Genomic DNA, 20436 nt, shown 5'->3' on the forward strand with positions numbered 1-20436 from the left:
AGAGATAGGAAGAAAAGAAAAAGTAGGAGAGAGAAAGTATGAGATATGATAGATAATAAGATGAGAGAGGTAGAAATAAAAATAAGTGGAAATGAAGTGTTTAAAAGATGAGGTGTGTATATATCATTACTCAGGTTGGGTGCTCGTTCGTCCCTCTCATAGCTGGGGTTTGTATATTTGATGTCCCGGATGTTGAGTTGGAGACTCTATTATTGTTGAAAGGCCCTTTTTTTTTCTTAGTTTCTTTTCTTGCTCTATATTATTTTTCATGAATTAAAAAAATGTTACCATTCAAAAACTTTCACACTCGATCCCGCACGACATTAATCATCTCTAATTATTCGGGAAATTTTCGACTTTCGTAATATTTGAGAAAAATATAATATTAGATGAACTAAATTTTTTGGGGATAAATGTGCTACGAATTTCATATTTTATCACTTTGAATGTGGTTCCTTAGTGCGTCACACACTTTTATCGTTACAACATATAATTTTGTTCATTTTTATATTTGTAATGAGATACTCCAACTTTTTTAATTTTCATAGTCAGTCAAGAGTAAGTGAAATAGTTAAACATACAAAAATATAAATAATCAAAGGGGTACGGTTGAATTGTTTTTTTTATACATATAAGTTAGTTTCAGACACTTTTTTTGGTCTTATGATGAAATCTTCAAATAATTTCTCCATACACAAACATATAACTTTATCAAATTTATAAAAATATAATATAAATTTTTACAGACGCAGAAATATATATAATATAATCTTGCAATTTTCATTATACTTTAGAAAAGGAAGTGCAAAGGTAGAGTGTGAAAAATAAATGTGTTAGAAAATCAGATCCCAATTATTATTATTTTGAATGAGTCATGTATTAGCTAATTACTCGCTTTAGTAAACCAGCATATTTTTTAACCACATGTTTAATCGTGTTCAAGCCGGATAGATCTAAAATCAGAATGTGACAAATCAAATTTAATATTTTTCATGATAAATTAACATTAATGAAAATAACCCGAATTTGTAAAAATATACATATGAAACATCTTGGAACAAAAGGTCTTGAAGTTTCTTTAACCTCCGCCTTACTTATTGCTCTGCTAGATCATCAAGGAAATAAATTCACATGGTATGTGCACCAAATAAAGCAAATTTGACCAAAACCTTCCAATGTTCATGGAGGACATCAGAAACGGATTTGACTTTCGTTTCCACGTAACAAGCCTAAGAACCACAAAAGTGGAGATTTGAGTTCTTTTTCTTCGCACAAAATCCACGCCCCAACCTCACTTTTTAGAACACTTTAGTGAAAATGGTGATGGAGAAATGAAGCTCCAATTAACTTTAATGTTGGACCAGTAAGTACTGTTCTCACGGTCTGAAGAGATGGGTTGCTGCTTTGTATGATTTATGGGCCATATCTGCAGTGCCATTTGTCAACATTTGATGCGAAGTAATTTCACGAGCTTCATGACTCTTGAGTTGCAGGGGAGGACTTTCAGGGTGTCATGACTCCCTCGGACCTTTTAGCAAAAAATCTTATATAACTAGTGTTCTTTATCTGTGATTAAACTTATTGTAAAGATGAATCAGTAGTAATATGTTTTAACTTAATTTAGCCTCTTTTCAGTAAGTATAACAGATATGAAACCGAACATATGTTACAAATATGTAAATGAATTGACCACTGTAAATAAATAATTTGATGAAGTTGTAGATACCTCACAATGTCAACACTTGAATAGTAATAAAAACCAAGTTTTTAAGTAATGCATTACATTGAAATTGAAATAAGATAAACGTAACAATGACAACAACATGAACCCTTATTAGAAGTTGTAGTCCATGATTAATGATAAAAACTTCATAACCGTTCTTGTTGTCAATCAAACATATTTGAACTATAGAACCTACAAAGAAAAAAAATATAAGTGTAATAATCAGTAACCAATACAAATATAAACTGTGTATAATTTGAAAATGTTAAACTAACCTTATAGAAACGTCAATAAACCTTCAAATTGGATGATCAATAAATTGCTTGATATATTTTTATGCTGTCAACAATAAAGAGAATAACCATATCATTTTTCCTATTACTAAAAACTAATTGAGTTTTGTTAATAATGCTGGATTCTACAACAAAAAATTATAAAATTAAAATGATTCATACTGGAATGTAAACCAAAGATATGGATTATAACCACTCTAAAAAACAAAACAAAAAACCATATACATTACCAATGATTGGAGAATTTTCATCGTTTGAATGGGATTGACATGCTTTAGCCCTTGGTTTTTTTGCACTGCTATTATAACTTGTTGGGAGTGGTGTTTTGAAGAGCTCTTTGCAGGAGTTGAAAATAAATTTCTTGAAATTGAAGCAGGTGCATGTAGAGCTTGAGTATTGATATCTAAGGTAGAACAATTGGGGTTGGATGAACTTGATGAGGTACCACAATTTCTTCTATTTGATAATATTGTCTTTCTCTTTGCCCTGGCCTCACCAGAACCCCCCTCCTTGCTTGGTTCCATGGAGTAGGTGAATGCAGAATGATGCTTACCACCGTGTATTTTATATATTTTTTTGGATGAAATTTCTAATTGATTCCTAAACGCTTTTCCTTTCGTAATTGATTCCTTACGTAAATGCATTTATTTGTTTCCATAATTAAAAACTAATAAAACAGAAATTATGTCCCCGAGGGTTAGCTCAAGTGGTAAGAGCTAGAAGACATAAGGGTGGGGAGGGGAAGGTCCAGGGTTCGAATCCTGGAAGGGAATTTTGAAGGGAATTTCTAATTACTAGCAATTAACCACTAACATTTGCCTATAAAAAAAAATAAAACAGAAATTATGGAGTAAATTTTGTTACACTAATTGTGGCTATAACTTATGAGGGACGAAAATTTAAAATTAATGACTTTTAAAATTGTTTCCAAAATAAAGTTATTAATGAAAGATTTGTAACTACAATATTATTCCCTGGTTGTATTAATTTTTCCTTCAATTTTGATCTTGATTATTTCAGAATTAGTTTTTATTACAATATACAATTAAGAGCATTTATAATTTCACACATAATACTAATACTATCCCACTGATATCGGTGGCACATCATGTTATGAAACTATGTTTTTAACGTGATATGCAGGTAGCAAAATTTTTTTTTTAACTTGACACATTGATTTTCCTGAGTGAAACTCTATTTTAAAGAATTTTTCCGTTTTTTTTTTAAATTTGAAACAAATCAAGCAGAGATCAGATTTTGAAAAAAAATGTCTTAATTCATTTTTTATAAAATATTAAAAAAATGAAAATTTATGCCAAATCAATTTATTAAAAAAAAAAAGTTCTTTAGTCTAATCTGTTAGAGTCCATGACCCTGCATAATGAGTAATTATAGAAAATGAGTAAGTATTTCGAATTTTTTTGAAAAATGATAATCCATGATATATGTATTCAAATTTTATGTTAACAATTAATGAGGGGCTCAAAAACAATAAAAATAAAACTAGCATTCAAAAGACTTACAATAATGGGCCTCCATAAAAAACTGAAATCAAAATGGGCTTCTACTATTTTGATCCAAATCAATAAGAAGGTGACACTTGTCAGGCAAAGAGGGGGGTTGTGTGAGAGTTATTCTTGGAGTGTCAAATCATGTAGGTGGGGCTCACAACCTTCCTTTTTTCTAAAGTATATAGATGAATTTCAGTTAAATTTTTGTTATTCAATTAATACTATATTCTATATATAGGCTTAACCCTCATCTAAAACGATTATGCGAAATATGTCATAAGTGTTTAAAACAAGCGATTTGAATCTCATATATTTTTCTTTTTTTTTGATAAGCAATATATATTATATTGAAATGAAGCACAAGTGGTACTTCAACCCTGGACTGGGCGAGCCCCTAGAGGGGCAACGCCCAGCATGTATCCCGCCCTGAGGCGGGGCCCTGGCCTTCAGTTGGGCCTTGACCTCGGAGGCCCAATTGGCCCAATAGGTAGTACCCAAGCTCTATAAATAGGAGGTAGTTATCAATTGGAGGGGACTTTTGGCTCATTTGATGAAATAACACTTGAAATTCAGCACTCTCTCTCATTCTCACTCTCTCTTGGCACAATCCCTCTAGGTACTATGCCTCTCTTCAATGTCCATTCCTAGAACATATACCTTTCCTCAATGTTCATTCCCAGAACATTTGGCGCCGTCTGTGGGGAACGAACCCCTCCCATTCACGTGGATTGATTGTGCATGAAGTTACCTCTGATTGTGATTAGGCAATTCTCTAGTTTTCTGATTTTAATTCTGTGACTAGTGTTGGTTCTCCGATCGAGTTTGCATCGTTTCTGGTTTGGATGGAGACTCGACGCAGGAGGCAGCATCATTCACCAATGCGACAGCGGATTTCGCCGCCTCGGCGGCCTCATCGTGTGGACTTGGATTCTCCGGTGCGAACGACAGGAGTACAGTCGCCTTCTCCTCTTCCATCACCACCACCTCCTCCATCGCCTTCACAGGTGGGATCTCTGGAGCGCTCACCAGAGAATTCACCTGCTCCGGAACAACAGCCGGCGGTGACACAGGAGCAATGGCGCCATTTGATGCGCAGTATTGGCAACATCCAGCAGCGGAATGAGCATCTACAGGCTCAGTTAGATTTCTACCGTCGCGAGCAGCGAGATGATGGAAGCAGAGAAGCAGACTCCGTGGCTGAGTTCCGTCCGTTCTCGGAAGATGTTGAGAATGTGGCGATTCCGGATAACATGAAAACGTTAGTTCTGGATTCTTACAGCGGAGATTCCGATCCGAAAGATCATCTTCTGTATTTTAATACGAAGATGGTGATAATTGCGGCGTCAGATGCGGTGAAGTGCAGGATGTTTCCATCGACGTTCAAATCGACGGCGATGGCGTGGTTCACAACTTTGCCGCGTGGATCGATTTCAAATTTCAGAGACTTCTCATCCAAGTTTCTAGTGCAATTCTCGGCAAATAAGAATCAGCCGGTGACAATCAATGACCTATACAATATTCGCCAGCAGGAAGGGGAGTCACTGAAAGAGTACATGGCAAGGTATAGCGCGGCGTCGGTAAAGGTAGAGGACGAGGAGCCTCGAGCTTGTGCTTTAGCATTTAAAAACGGTTTGCTGCCGGGAGGGTTGAACAGCAAATTGACACGTAAGCCGGCGCGCTCGATGGGAGAGATGCGTGCTCGTGCCAGCACTTATATTCTCGACGAGGAGGACGACGCTTTCAAAAGAAAGCGCGCGAAGTTGGAAAAGGGCGACACGTCGCCCAAGCGCGTGAAAAAAGATAGGAGCGGCGAAGATAAGGGGGAAGGCAAACAGCAGAGGCCGGGTAAGGGGAAGTCGGTATTCAAACCGACCAAGGAACAGTTGTATCCACGGCGCGATGATTATGAACAACGTCGGCCTTGGCAATCTAAGTCTCATCGCCAGCGGGAGGAAACTGATATGGTGATGAACACAGATGTATCGGATACGCTCCGTGGGGCAAGCGACGCAAATCTAGTGGATGAGCCGGAGGCCCCAAAGTATCAGCCACGGGACGCCAATCCCAAGAAGTGGTGCGAGTTCCACCGGTCCGCCGGGCATGATACGGATGACTGTCGGACTTTGCAGCGGGAGATTGACAAGTTGATTCGGGCGGGATATCAAGGAAATCGTCAAGGCCAGTGGCGCAATGGAGGCGATCAAAACAAAGCGCACAAGCGGCGAGAACGACTACTTTGTATTGGTGACAAGTTGGAGCAGGTGTATGATCTCTCGCCGGCGGGAAAGGTGGCAGGCATGGGTCATGTGCCGATCATTCAATCATTGACTGGCGGTGACCCCGATGAGCGACCGAACTTCGTTGTTGGTGTCAAACGTCAGGCGATGGCGTTTGATCCTTATAGTGGCGAGGCTTTTCGCGCCTTCCCTTATTTTAAAACCCTTTCAAATTTCTATCTGCCTCACGTGGCTGCCCCACGTGATGTGTTGGTTACATCAATTTCCCTCTTTCTCCGGAACCGTCACTTCACCTTTCATAACCGTCCCATCGTGCGCAGTAACTTCCCTTTGCACGCGACCCACCTCCCCAAAACCACCATGACTTCCAACCTTCCACACGCGTCCAACACGCGTCACCCTTCCAGCTTCTCCCCTTCTCCTATAAAAACCCTTCTTCCCCACTGTCATCCCTTTCCAAGACCCCTCTTCACTTCCCTAATCGCTTACCAATCTCCTTCTGCCCACTTCCGCTCCGGAGCCGTCGCTTATCACCCTTTCCGCTACCCACTCTTCACATCCTACTCCGGTGAGTCCCACTGTCCTTATCTTTACATCGCACACATACTGATCTTTTCTTTTCTTTCACTTCACTGCCTTCTAAAAATGGCTTCAAACCCTACCTCCCCTAATCACTCTTCTTCCTCCTCCGAAAGCGACCCTGACTCCACCGCTGCCGGCGGCCTCCGTTTAGAGGTTCCGGAGATCCCAGCTCACCGACTACAAACCTACGCCACTCTGCCCCTTCCAGTCCAAGTAGCCCCCAAACACGAGGCTATAGATCAACCTTCCATCTTCCAAGATAGCGATCCCATTGTGCAATTCGTGAACTCCCTGGGTGGCTTGTCCAATGACGATGAGTTTAACGCCAAACTCAGGATCTGGGTTTGCAGTCCCGGGGATCGCCCCTGGCTTCACAAGCCAGACGGCGACGTAAAGAGATCCCATTTTTTCTTTGCGTACGAATACATGTTTAGCGAGCTTGGAATCAGGCTTCCTTTCTCGATCGTTCAATGGTTTGAGCTTGCGCTACTTTTATAGTTGATTTGGGCGAAATACGTTGAATCGCCTTTGTGCTGTAATTTCGACAGCCCACTTGGCGGTCAAGTATCCGCTAAGCAGTGGAAAGGTGGGAAAGCTGAAAGTGGACCAGAAGATGGCGAGGGAGTGTTACAATAATTGCCTTAACTTGTACGGCAAGAAGAGTGCGTTGGTTGGTCATAGATGTTATGAAATCGAAGCTTCGGATGAAAATCTTGATCCCCGGGGCGAGGGGCGAGTAAATAGGCCCACGCCAATTGAGGAAACGAAGGCGCTAAAGTTTGGCGATCGCACTTTGAAGATTGGGACCAGACTGACGGAAGAGCAGGAGACGCGCCTGACAAAACTGCTTGGGGAGAACTTAGACTTGTTTGCTTGGAGCTGCAAAGACATGCCTGGAATTAATCCAAATTTCATATGCCATCGGTTAGCATTGAATCCAAGTGTCAAGCCAGTTTCACAACTTAGGAGGCGCTTGGGTGGCGACAAAGGGAAGGCGGTGCAACAGGAGGTCGACAAGTTGTTGGCGGCAGAGTTCATCAGGGAAGTGAAGATCAGGAGTTTGTTGATAAGAACGGACTCACAATTGGTGGAGAATCAAGTGAAGGGAACTTTCCAGGTCAAAGATCCTAATCTGATCAAGTACCTTGAGCGGGTACGGTATTTGATGACACTCTTTCAAGAGGTCGTGGTAGAGTACGTTCCTCGGGCAGAAAATCAGCGGGCGGACGCGCTAGCCAAACTGGCGAGCACGCGGAAGCCCGGCAATAACAAAAGTGTGATTCAGGAAACGCTGGCGTACCCAAGCATCGAAGGCGAGCTCATGTCCTGCGTAAACAGAGGGAGAACATGGATGGATCCCATAATATCTATCTTGGCGGGGGACCCGGCAGAAGTGGAGCAATGCACGAAGGAGCAGCAGCGGGAGGCGAGTCACTACACTCTCATTGACGGACACTTGTATCGCCGTGGTTTCTCGACGCCATTGTTGAAATGTGTATCGCCAGAGAAGTACGAAGCGATAATGTCTGAAGTACATGAAGGAGTGTGCGCGAGCCACATCGGGGGAAGGTCTTTGGCTTGCAAAGTGTTGAGGGCGGGTTTTTACTGGCCCACCCTCAGGAAAGATTGTATGGACTTCGTGAAGCAGTGCAAGGAGTGTCAAGTGTTCGCGGATTTGTCTAAGGCACCGCCAAAGGAGTTGGTAACGATGAGCGCCCCGTGGCCTTTCGCCATGTGGGGTGTGGACTTAGTTGGACCTTTCCCGACCGCCAGGGCACAAATGAAGTTTATATTGGTGGCGGTGGACTACTTCACTAAGTGGATTGAGGCTGAACCCTTGGCCAAGATTACTTCTGCAAAGATAGTCAATTTCTACTGGAAGCGTATTGTTTGCAGGTTCGGGATCCCAAGGGCGATCGTATCTGACAATGGGACCCAGTTTTCAAGCAGTCAAACAAGGGAGTTCTGCAAGGAAATGGGCATACAGATGAGGTTCGCCTCTGTTGAGCATCCGCAGACGAACGGGCAGGTGGAATCTGCAAACAGGGTAATCCTACGAGGACTAAGACGACGGCTCGCGGAGGCTAAGGGAGCTTGGTTGGATGAACTTCCGGCGGTGCTGTGGTCGTACAACACCACCGAGCAATCTACTACAGGGGAAACCCCCTTTAGAATGACCTATGGGGTAGATGCCATGTTGCCGGTGGAGATTGACAACTTTACATGGCGGACTCGACCAGGTTTTGAAGAGGAAAATGAGGCCAACATGGCGGTGGAGCTGGACCTTTTGTCGGAAACGCGCGACGAGGCGCACATTCGGGAAACAGCGATGAAGCAGCGCGTGGCGGCAAAGTTCAACAGCAGGGTTCGCGTCCGAGATATGCAGGTTGGCGACCTGGTCCTCAAGTGGCGATCGGGAGCCCCGGGGAACAAGCTTACTCCCAACTGGGAAGGGCCCTACCGCATTATTAAAGTTCTTGGTAATGGGGCCTATCACTTAGAAGAGCTTGATGGGAGGCGGTTACCTCGATCGTTCAATGGTTTGAGCTTGCGCTACTTTTATAGTTGATTGCAGGCGAGAAAGTGAACAAGTCGGAATCGCCGGAGCCAGATATCTTTAAGATTTTCCGAAGTGTTTTCAAATTGTCCAATGTACTGCAACGACAAATCAATAAAATAAGACGAAAATTCACGAAATTCGTGTCCAAAAAAATTCCAGGGATTCCCTGACGATCGGAATTGCCGATCGACATAAAGAATTACGGCGATCACTAAGTGGGACAAGCTTGATCCCCAAAGGGGCTTGCTGGAACCCTGAAGGTTGTGGCGATTCCACAAATGGCCTTTGACGCCTGGGAATCACCCTCCGGAAAGTCTGACGTGATCGCCGGTCCCGTAAACGATGTGCTGGGTAAGTCTCGCCAGAATACGACGAGCGCCGTTAACTAGGCAAAAGTCTTGGGACCCCCAAATGGCCATTGGGATCCAAGCATTGTAAGCCCCGAGCGGGCAAAGCCCCGGGCGAAGTCCTCGAGAATGGAGGCCGTTTCTTCCTATTAGGGAAAAAACGTCTAAAGTCTTGGTGGTGGAATACCAAGCAACAAGTCCTAGTTAAAATTAACGCACGAAATCGTTAGGCGTAATTCAATCATATGACGCGTGAAAAATAGCGCAAGATATAAGGTCGGCGAATGAATAGGAGGGAAGGCGAGGCGATTAGTGTACGGCGAAAGCATTCCAATATGACTTACAAAATATCCAACGGCGATATAAAAAGCTATGGCGAAAGGTTGCTTAAACATAGACGAATGGCGGAAAAGTACACTACAAGGTGACAGTAAAAGATAAAAGTAATGTTAAAAATTACATTATTCATTGTTTTCTTTATCCTGTTCTTCTTCTTCCTCTTCTTCTTCAGTCGCTGTCCAGAGGTTTTGGTCAATCAGGGGAGGATCGTCGGGACCAACCAGTCCTGCGGCGGTTATCTCTTTCATTACTCCCATGGCGCTAAAGTCAAAGTTCGGGTACAAATGTTGGGCCTGGTCTTTGGCGAGGTAGAAACCGCGCTCGCGGTTGTCAAGGGCGATGTCAGCGGCTTGTTCCCTCGCCTCAACGGCTTTGGCCTTCTCCGTCGCCAGCTCGTCCTCTAGACTTTTGATCTTTGCTAGTTGGGAAGCAATTTCAGCATCTTTCGTGGCGAGGGCCTCGGCATGAGTTTCGGTCGCTTTCTTGATCTCCTCGGACGTAGCCTGCATCACCGCCTCCATGTCAGATTTCGCCAAGGCCAAGGACTCCGCAGACTTTTTCTCTTGCTCTGCCAACGCCTTTTTCACTAACTCCAGCTCAGCGCACAGTATGGCAAGCTCTGACTCCTTAGCAATCAGCGCCTCGCCTCGGGCGATCAAGTCCTTCTCAGCTTGCTCTTTTTCCTTCTTGCAAGCTTGAAGGCTTGCATCAAGCTCATCTGCTTCTTCCTTCATCAGCGCCAGCTGATCCTCCAGCTCGCCGATTTTAATCCCCGCCGTGCCAATCATCTTGTCGGCATAGACTTTGTCTTTTCCTGCCTGCGTCGCCAGTTTGTCGAAACGTTTTTCCCAAGCAGCGGCGGCTTCTTGATGCTTAGCACTTTCGGCCTTCAACCGCTCAGCTTCAACGTTGGCGGCATTGAACTTCTCAAACGTGTGAGCAAAGATGCACCCAGCGCGTAGGAGGCAAGCAAGAGTCTCCTCCTTGGTGACATTCAGGCCCTGACTCAAAACTTCTTTTTCTATAACGTCACGGTTGAGACCAGCAAGTAAGAATTCTGAGGGTTCAATGGCGTTGGGGAGCATATTATAGTAGCTTGAAGAACCGACCTCAGGAGCAGGGGCTTGTTCAATTTGAGCTGCTTCAGAGGAAGTGGCAGCGCCAGGACAGGATTTTTCCCCTTGATGAGGCGGGGAAGGCATGGAGCCTGCATCATGTGTAGAGGGCGGGCTAGGAGGCGCATCTTGGCGAGGAGGAGACTTTGGGGTTTCATTTTCTTTTTCCTTATCTCCAATAGGAGTGTCGGAAGATGCAGCAGCTTTTGTGGCGTTAACGCCGGCGGAGGCGACTGTGGCGCCAATGGAGGACTCAGCGGCAGCAGCAGCGGTCGCACCGGCGGAGGCAGGAGAAGAAGCCGGTACGGCGGTTGGCTCGGTAGATGCGGCGACAGAGGCTTCAGCGACATTTTTGCCTTTAGGCGCAGCAGCAGTGGTGGGCTGAGCGCCAGGGTTGGATGTGCCGGCGTTGGAGGAGGCTTTGGTCAATCTTCTCCTCTTGGGAGCTTTGGTGCTCTCGGCTTGGTTCTCAGCATCGCCCCGTTTTTTCGCGTCGCCCTCAGTGTTGAATTTTGGGGAAAAGCGAGCCATTCTCCTCTCGCGGGCCTTCAGGAGCTCGGCGTTCGTGAAATTCATATCTTCTGTAACAATAAAAAAAACGATTAGTGATAACATAGGAGTCGAGAAAGGAAATGTCAATAATAAAAGTGAGCTATGGGCAACCTAAGTATTTGGGAGTTCTTGAGAGGTCAGCGCCCTCAAGGACTGTTGTGCAGTCAAGGATGGGAAGTGGGGCAAGGAGATTAAGAAAGGCTTTATCGTTGGCGGACAAGGAATCCTCTGAAGGATCGGTGATCCCGTTGGGCTTCTCTGTCCAGTAAAGAGGAAAGAGGGCGGTCCCGTCTCTGAGGGTGAATGCTTCTGGGTAGGCGGGATGAACCGCCACACGGAAGTACTTTCGTGCGAAAGAGGACTTCGCGTTACTTTTGTGGGGATGCAAACACTTCCGGCCGGCTCGGGCCTTCAAGGAAATCCATCCTTTGTTTTTGATGGACTTGGGGTCGACGTCGTAAAGGTAGAAGAAACTGGTGGGGGATGGGGCGATGCCGACAGCGGCGCTTAAGATTTCAAAACATCGAATGAAGGCCCAGGCGTTAGGGTGGAGTTGACAGGGAGCCGCGTTGATGTCGCGGAGGACGGTTTGGACAAAGGGCGAGAAAGGAAGCCTGATTCCAAGCTCGCTAAACATGTATTCGTACGCAAAGAAAAAATGGGATCTCTTTACGTCGCCGTCTGGCTTGTGAAGCCAGGGGCGATCCCCGGGACTGCAAACCCAGATCCTGAGTTTGGCGTTAAACTCATCGTCATTGGACAAGCCACCCAGGGAGTTCACGAATTGCACAATGGGATCGCTATCTTGGAAGATGGAAGGTTGATCTATAGCCTCGTGTTTGGGGGCTACTTGGACTGGAAGGGGCAGAGTGGCGTAGGTTTGTAGTCGGTGAGCTGGGATCTCCGGAACCTCTAAACGGAGGCCGCCGGCAGCGGTGGAGTCAGGGTCGCTTTCGGAGGAGGAAGAAGAGTGATTAGGGGAGGTAGGGTTTGAAGCCATTTTTAGAAGGCAGTGAAGTGAAAGAAAAGAAAAGATCAGTATGTGTGCGATGTAAAGATAAGGACAGTGGGACTCACCGGAGTAGGATGTGAAGAGTGGGTAGCGGAAAGGGTGATAAGCGACGGCTCCGGAGCGGAAGTGGGCAGAAGGAGATTGGTAAGCGATTAGGGAAGTGAAGAGGGGTCTTGGAAAGGGATGACAGTGGGGAAGAAGGGTTTTTATAGGAGAAGGGGAGAAGCTGGAAGGGTGACGCGTGTTGGACGCGTGTGGAAGGTTGGAAGTCATGGTGGTTTTGGGGAGGTGGGTCGCGTGCAAAGGGAAGTTACTGCGCACGATGGGACGGTTATGAAAGGTGAAGTGACGGTTCCGGAGAAAGAGGGAAATTGATGTAACCAACACATCACGTGGGGCAGCCACGTGAGGCAGATAGAAATTTGAAAGGGTTTTAAAATAAGGGAAGGCGCGAAAAGCCTCGCCACTATAAGGATCAAACGCCATCGCCTGACGTTTGACACCAACAACGAAGTTCGGTCGCTCATCGGGGTCACCGCCAGTCAATGATTGAATGATCGGCACATGACCCATGCCTGCCACCTTTCCCGCCGGCGAGAGATCATACACCTGCTCCAACTTGTCACCAATACAAAGTAGTCGTTCTCGCCGCTTGCGGACTTGTGGACTTGCCAGCTTGGTTTGCTCGTCAAGTCAGTGGACTGGGTAACTGAAAATGCTAGTTTCCTTTTGCTCACGCCATGTTGGCAGTATAGTTAACTTCTCTTTTCTCAAGCCATGTTGGCAGTGTAGATTCCGGTGTACAAACAGCATTTAAAAGACACCCTTAGCTCTCGTACCTCGAGCTCGGTGTCTTGTGGACTAGTGGACTGGGCGAGCCCCTAGAGGGGCAACGCCCAGCATGTATCCCGCCCTGAGGCGGGGCCCTGGCCTTCAGTTGGGCCTTGACCTCGGAGGCCCAATTGGCCCAATAGGTAGTACCCAAGCTCTATAAATAGGAGGTAGTTATCAATTGGAGGGGACTTTTGGCTCATTTGATGAAATAACACTTGAAATTCAGCACTCTCTCTCATTCTCACTCTCTCTTGGCACAATCCCTCTAGGTACTATGCCTCTCTTCAATGTCCATTCCTAGAACATATACCTTTCCTCAATGTTCATTCCCAGAACAAACCCAATACAGGTAGGAAAAATGAGAGAAAATAAAATGAAGTAGAAAAATTACAAGGCAACATATCAAAGAACCTACTACTAGTAAAAATCCACCACCCACCACCTCCATGATGACAGATTAAAGAAATCATGTCTCATTAAAACCTTACTGAAGGTATGAAAAACGATAGAAAGGGGGGTTTGAATAGCGTTTTCAGATAAAACTTTTCCCACTTGAGATTTTAACAAATCTCTCAAACAAAGAATGCAAAGTGCTAAGATAAGATTTGAGGAAAGCACACAAGGATTTTATCCTGGTTCACTTGATAAATCCCTCAAGCTAATCCAGTCCACCCGTTAAGGTGATTTCTTCCTTCTTAGAATGAAGGCAATCCACTATTCAGAGTTTGTTACAACTGCACTAGCAACCTGCTCAGTGACTAACAATACAATGAACTAGTAAACACTAAGATTCACTCTCTTAGTCTTCTCAGGGATCTGACCAACCTTGGTCCCTTAAGGAAAAAATAAACTAACTGTTTGAATGTTTGAGTTTACAATGAAATGCTTCTCAGAAAGCTAAGGTAAACACAATAAGATCAGTTTGAAGAAAGATTTCTAAGAGAATATAAAATATTTCTTGAGCTTGAACAAAGTTTCTTAGGCGGCATGTTTCATCTTCAGCCTCTTTATATACTCCAAGGATTAGGGTTGTATCCGTTGCATGGATTGCTACCGTTGGAGGGCAAATCTGTAACTTCCAGATTCTGCTATGGCTGAATATCTTAGGTAAGGTCGTCAGGAAAGTACAATTGCTTTTGTACTTGGACAACGACGTGACCTTTATCCTAGTTGACTTCTGATCAGAGCGATGCTTCATGTTGGAACTTGTGAAGCTTGGTGATCAGAGTCAGAGGGAAGCTTGGATCCTCTGATATTCGAAACTTCTGCTTCTGGACCTTAGAGTAGAAAGTATTTGGTCTTCAAAGCCAGCTTAATCTTGGACTTCAGAGTCTTCACTTCTCAGCTTCTGGACCTTCAGAACTTCTGATCCTTCAGAGCCTCTGAACCTTCAGAGCTTCTGGAACTTCAGAACTTCTGGTCTTCAGAACTTCAAGTGATCTGAATCCATATCAGAGCTTGTAAACTTCAGAACTTCTGAAGCATATACTACTGTTCAAAAGAACATAGTGAGTGCAAAAGCGTTGTATAGGTAACTCTTTGGGCATAGTGCTTCTGATAAGTGTGAGTATTGACCAGAGTCAGAGCCTGTCACATAAACACTCAGAAAACAACGTTAGAGTACCATAATTGTTCATACACAAAGGTTAACATGTAATCATCAAAACATAGAGTTGTACTACATGATCAAATCTTGATCTTACACTTACCAGAAAAAACCCCCTTGGGAAAACCTGGTGAAGAAAAAAGAGTACATGGATTCAGAAATCAAGAAGGAGTCTTCAAGGAGGACTATACAAAAACCTGAAATAAAATAGCCAAAGAGCCATGGCCCAACAGAAAGTCTTCAAACAATCCAACAGCTTTATCCCAATGCAATGCCTTCAAGTTCCTCCACAAGATCTCCATCATGAGTTATTAATAATAATAATACAACACACCTGTCTGTTAGTGTCAAAGTACAGCATGCCATTGAAAATCATGTGTTAACCTGCAGCTATGTCACGTTAATAGCATCAACATTACATAAAAATTGAAGACAACACGCAGCTTATATCAGCCGCAGATATATCATCCCATTACATGTCATCTAAACAAGATAACGGCTCACCAATCCACTTTGACAAAGCATGACTGAATTTCTTATTCTTTGATTTAAGCCAAAGCCAAGCTTTCATTCGAGCTTGATCAAAGCACACTGTCAAACTAAATTCCTCCTCCCTAAACAACTTTGCATTTCGCCCCACCCAGATTTGCCATATAACTGCCAGCCAAATCACCAACAGACCAACCCTTGCTTTCGATGGCCCAAGACCCACAAACTGCAGCAGATGATCTTTGGCCAGCCAAGGAACAGCTACAGAAAAACCCAACCATTTATGAGTCAAACACCACATTTTCCAAGCCATCGGACAGGAAAAGAACAAATGGCTTGAACTTTCTTCCGTAACTTCACACAAAGGACATGACAAATTAGCAGTTGGGATGTATATATGCACCAGATTATTTTTAGTTTGGATTCTATCCAATAAAACCTTCCAACCCAATGCAATTCCATTTGACGGAGCTTGTGCTCCCCACAACAAATCGAAGCTTGGTTCCTCTTCCCAACTAACATCAAGAGCCAAAGCCTCATAAGCCGAACAAACAGAAAATATGCCATTGCCTTCCTTTATCTAGAACCATCTATCCTTCTGACCTCTAATTGGGGTGAAGGATGACAAAATATTTAGAAGAGATGACAGTTGATTTACACAGCCATCATCCAACCTACATGACCATTGTAAATTCCAGAGCCATTTATCTACTTCCCAGCAACCCATCTCCACCACCCTCAACTCTTGTTGGGCCGAGACCTGAAATAGATCAGCAAACATATCACAAAATTTACCATTCCCAAACCAGTCTTCCCTCCAAAACCAAGTATCATCCCCTTCCCCTATTCTCCTGCTAACCGCGTTTTCAAACCAAAAATTTGCTTCTGAACCAACACAAGATTTCAGAAAATCAGCCCACCAAATTGACACTTTCTTTGCTTGACCATCCCCATATTTTGCATAAAGAACTTTGCACCAAAGTTGGTCCTTCTCAAGCATTAAGCCCCATCTCCACTTTCCCAATAATGCTAGATTGAAACATTCCAAATCTCTAATCCCGAGCCCACCCGCTGACTTTGGGTTGCAAAGATCTTCCCAATTAACCCATGCTACCTTCCGATCTTCATCAGACCCTCCCCATAGAAAAAGAGACATAATTTGCTTGCATTGCTTTAACACACCTTTGGGCATCCTGAAAAAAGAGAGATAGAAAAGAGGAATTGCAGTTAAGACACTCTTAATAAGGCATACCCTACCACCAAAAGAGAGGTGTTTGCTCTTCCATGAAGATAGCTTGCTTTTCAACTTCTGTACTACTGGTTCCCAAGATATCAATCTTCTCGGGTTACACCCAACCTGAATACCCAAATAGATGAAGGGGATATCCATAGTCCTACAGTTCAACAATGAAGCAAAGCGAGCCACGGTAGACCCCCCCAATTGAAACTCCTGCCAACTTACTCTTATGAAAATTCACCCTCATTCCTGAGGCTAATTCAAAGCAACGTAGAATGTATTTTAAAGTCCTCACATTTTGTCAGCAAATTGAAGCAGAGACACATCTACCTTTTCATTCTTACCAATACATAGTGGAAGGAAATTCTTGGTTAACACTGCTTGTTTCATGATTCCATTCAGCCCTTCCGCTACCACCAAGAAGAGAAATGGTGCAAGAGGATCCCCTTGTCGGATCCCCTTCTCCATTTTAAATTCACCTGTATGGCTGCCATTGACTAGAACAGAAACAAAAGATGAATCAAGGCACCCATAGACCCAATGAATCCATCTCTCATCAAAATTAAGTCTCCGCAACATATAGACTAAGAAACTCCACCGGATAGAATCATACGCTTTTTCGAAGTCTACTTTGAAAATAAGAGAAGGAACCTTCATGCTCTTAGCTTCATGAATAGATTCATTTGCTATGATAACAGAGTCCAACATACTCCTCCCACCAAGAAAAGCAAACTGATTTGTATCTATCACTTTATACAGAACCTTTTTAATGCGAGCTGCCAGAATTTTAGTGCAATTTTATACAAACAGCCAACCAGCGAAATGGGTCTAAATTCATTAAGATTTTGAGGTGACTCAACGTTATGAATTAGAGCAATAAAAGATGAGTTCGTACCTCGAGGCCATCTACCGCTTCTGTAGAAATCATCCACGACGTGCTTTACATCAAGTTTTATGATATCCTAGAAATCCTTAATGAATTTAAAATTGTATCCGTCCGGACTTGGGCTCTTATTTCCATCACAGTCCCATACAGCTTCCCGAATTTCCTCCAAATCAAATTCAGCAACTAACATAGTGTTGTCTGCCAACGTGAGTCGCTTGAATGGAACCCCATCCAGGTTAAGAAACAAGTCGCCGCTCTCCTTAAACCCGTTAGCAAAAAATTCTTTTACCCCTTCCTTCACTACTTATGGTTTCTCCTCCCACCTACCATCCAGATTCAAGCCACTCATACAATTAGATCTTCTCTTCCAATTCACAATACCATGGAAAAAACTTGTATTAGCATCCCCCTCCTTCAACCATCGAATTCTGGATTTTTGACATAGCATTGACTCTTGTAAATTTGAAACATGCCACAACTCTGTTGTTAATTCCTTTCTATGATTGCTCTCGACCTCTGAAAAATGCTCCATTGTTGCTGCCATATATAGATCATTTAATTTCTTCACAATTTCCTTCTTTTTCAGATTCAGATCTCCGAAAATTTCAGAATTCCATTGCTTCAAAAAACCCCCCTTTCTTGTGCTACTTTGATCAACTTCAAACTTTTCAAACAAAAAATGACTACTTCTTGGATACACATTAACCAAAATTAATTCATAAATTTTTACTTCTTTTATGTATATATAAATGAAACATCTACTTGTATCATACACATAAAACCCTTGATATTGTCATACTCGTATCATCAATTTGCATCAATTCATTATCTTGTTCTTTCTAGGTTGACGCTCACTTGCATTTGTTGATGGTGAAGGGAAATAAGGAATAATGCGGTTAATTACCACAACAGAATATGAATTTGCTATATGAGATGTCTTGCGAATGCATGCATTAAAGTTCATAGATAAAATCAAACCAACAAAAGATGTGAATCACCTCTTAATGACCTGAGCGAACAAAGAAGTTGTAGCCTCATATCCACAACAATCCTCATTGTGAATCACCTCTTAATGACCTTAGTCCCTAACGTTTATAAAAACCACGATTTTAATCCCTCACCTAATTTAATTACAAGACTAGTCCCTCACGTTCCCTCTCGTTTGCAACGTTAGTCCTTCCGTCCAATTTTTAACAGAGAAGGCTTATGTGGCAACGCACATGCCTCTCATGTGACCAAGAAAAATGATTTAACTGCACTTTTGGTCCCCTACTTATACACATTGTGTAGTTTTGGTCCTTAAAGTTTAAAAATTGCATCCAAATTAATAAAAGACAATAAATAAATAAAAATGATTAACTATTCATCTTCTTCAAAAATTGCACTCAAATTAAAATTTATTTTACTATGCCTACCTGATTATGATTTTATAAAATATTTATTTGAATTCTTATTCAGTAATGTTTTGATAACAATCATAATTGTTTCTCTTTCTATCCTATTTAATTTAAATTGAAATTATTTATAGATAATCCTCCATTTTTTTATTCGATATCTTTTATAGCAAGTTGAATGTACTGATTAAAGATATTTTATTATTCTATAAAGTATAAACAAATCAATACATATATTTTTAATTATTTAAAATTAAAATTTATAATATTATGTCTGATTATGATTTATTAAATATGTAATTAAATTTGAAGAATATGAATACTTATCATTTTCTGGTTTTGTTTTTGTTTTTATATAAATTTGAATGCAAGTTTTGAACTTTAAGGACCAAAACTACATAACGTGTATAAGTCGGGGACCAAAGTTGCAGTTAAAACGTTTTTTTTAGTCACATGAGAGGCATGTGCATTGCCACATAATCCTTCTCCGTTAATAATTAGATGGAATGACTAACGTTGCAAACGGGAGGGAACGTGAGGAACTAATCTTGTAATTAAATTAGATGAGGGACTAAAATTATGGTTTTGGTAAACGTCAGGGACTAAAGTTGCAATTAAGCCTTTAGAATTTTAGCATCTTATGCTTAATTTATAAGCCTCTACAAGGTGGCTAACCCTAATCCTTACTAGAGCGTATTTGGGCTCATCCCATGGATTGGTCCCATAATCGTTCATCGAATGAACTAGTGAGCTAATTCTATGTGTTTGGTCATATAGTTATATCTTACATATGTAGTTAGGGATGCCAATGGGTAGGGTCTAGGTAGGGCACAATAGTACCCATTCTCGTACCCGCATTTTCAAAACTGACTTGTACTCGTCCCCATACCCACGTGGGTAGTAACTTGAATGCCCGTACTCATGCCCTCTGGGTACCTATATGCTAATACTAATGCCCATTACCCGCAATTTAGTTAACTAAATAACTTTTACTATTTTCATTTAAATAGATAACAAAAATACAATTACTATAATGACATAAAAATATTAATTAGAATTTCAAAAGTTCATTCAAATAAGATTATTTTCTTAAAAGATTTTAGCTTTTAGATTTTTTAATACAATGTTAAAGTTAAAACTTTACTTACTCACTTATTTTTTTAAAAAGAGTAAGTTAGAAAGCTATTTCAAATATGTTTCCAAATGTGTATAATAATAATAATAATAATAATAATAATAATAATAATAATAATAATAATAATAATAATAATAATAATAATAATAATAATAATAATGTGTGTGCGGGTATGAGTACTTTGGTATGGGGCGGGTTGAGTACAAAAATACTCATACCCGCACTCATACCCACTACTTTTTGTGGGTATATTTACCCATACATAACCTCATATCCATTTAGCCATCAATTTTTACCTTACCCATAATGAATATTTTTTATGCGTACCCAATAGATCCAATACCCATTGTGATAACTTTTAAGCTACTAGTGCGGTAGAAAAAACTCATTCGATGTTTTGAAGTTTAACTACTTTTTCATAAAGTAAATTTCGCATTTTGTATGTGAAGAATTGCTTTATTAAAAAGTAATTCCGATTTTAATTTATGGAGTGCAAAAATGAGAGCTAGGGTTATTTTTCAGAAATGAGATTGCATGAAGATGAAATAGGGTGGCACCAGAATCAACTCCCTTGTTTTTTCCTA

The 20436-nt window shown here is 42.1% G+C and overlaps 1 protein-coding gene across 1 annotated transcript; it reads right to left on the minus strand.

The window, feature by feature from the left end:
- Window positions 1-15325: 15325 nt before the first annotated feature.
- On the minus strand, window positions 15326-16905 carry LOC130719370 (uncharacterized). The gene is made up of 3 exons (XM_057569994.1): window positions 16733-16905; window positions 15788-16393; window positions 15326-15461 (listed from the first exon to the last, which is right to left on the minus strand). Exons 1-3 carry the CDS (start codon window positions 16903-16905, stop codon window positions 15326-15328), a joined length of 915 nt encoding a protein of 304 aa, XP_057425977.1.
- Window positions 16906-20436: the final 3531 nt, after the last annotated feature.

This window comes from Lotus japonicus, chromosome 5, assembly GCF_012489685.1.
Source record: "Lotus japonicus ecotype B-129 chromosome 5, LjGifu_v1.2".
NCBI lineage: Eukaryota > Viridiplantae > Streptophyta > Magnoliopsida > Fabales > Fabaceae > Lotus > Lotus japonicus.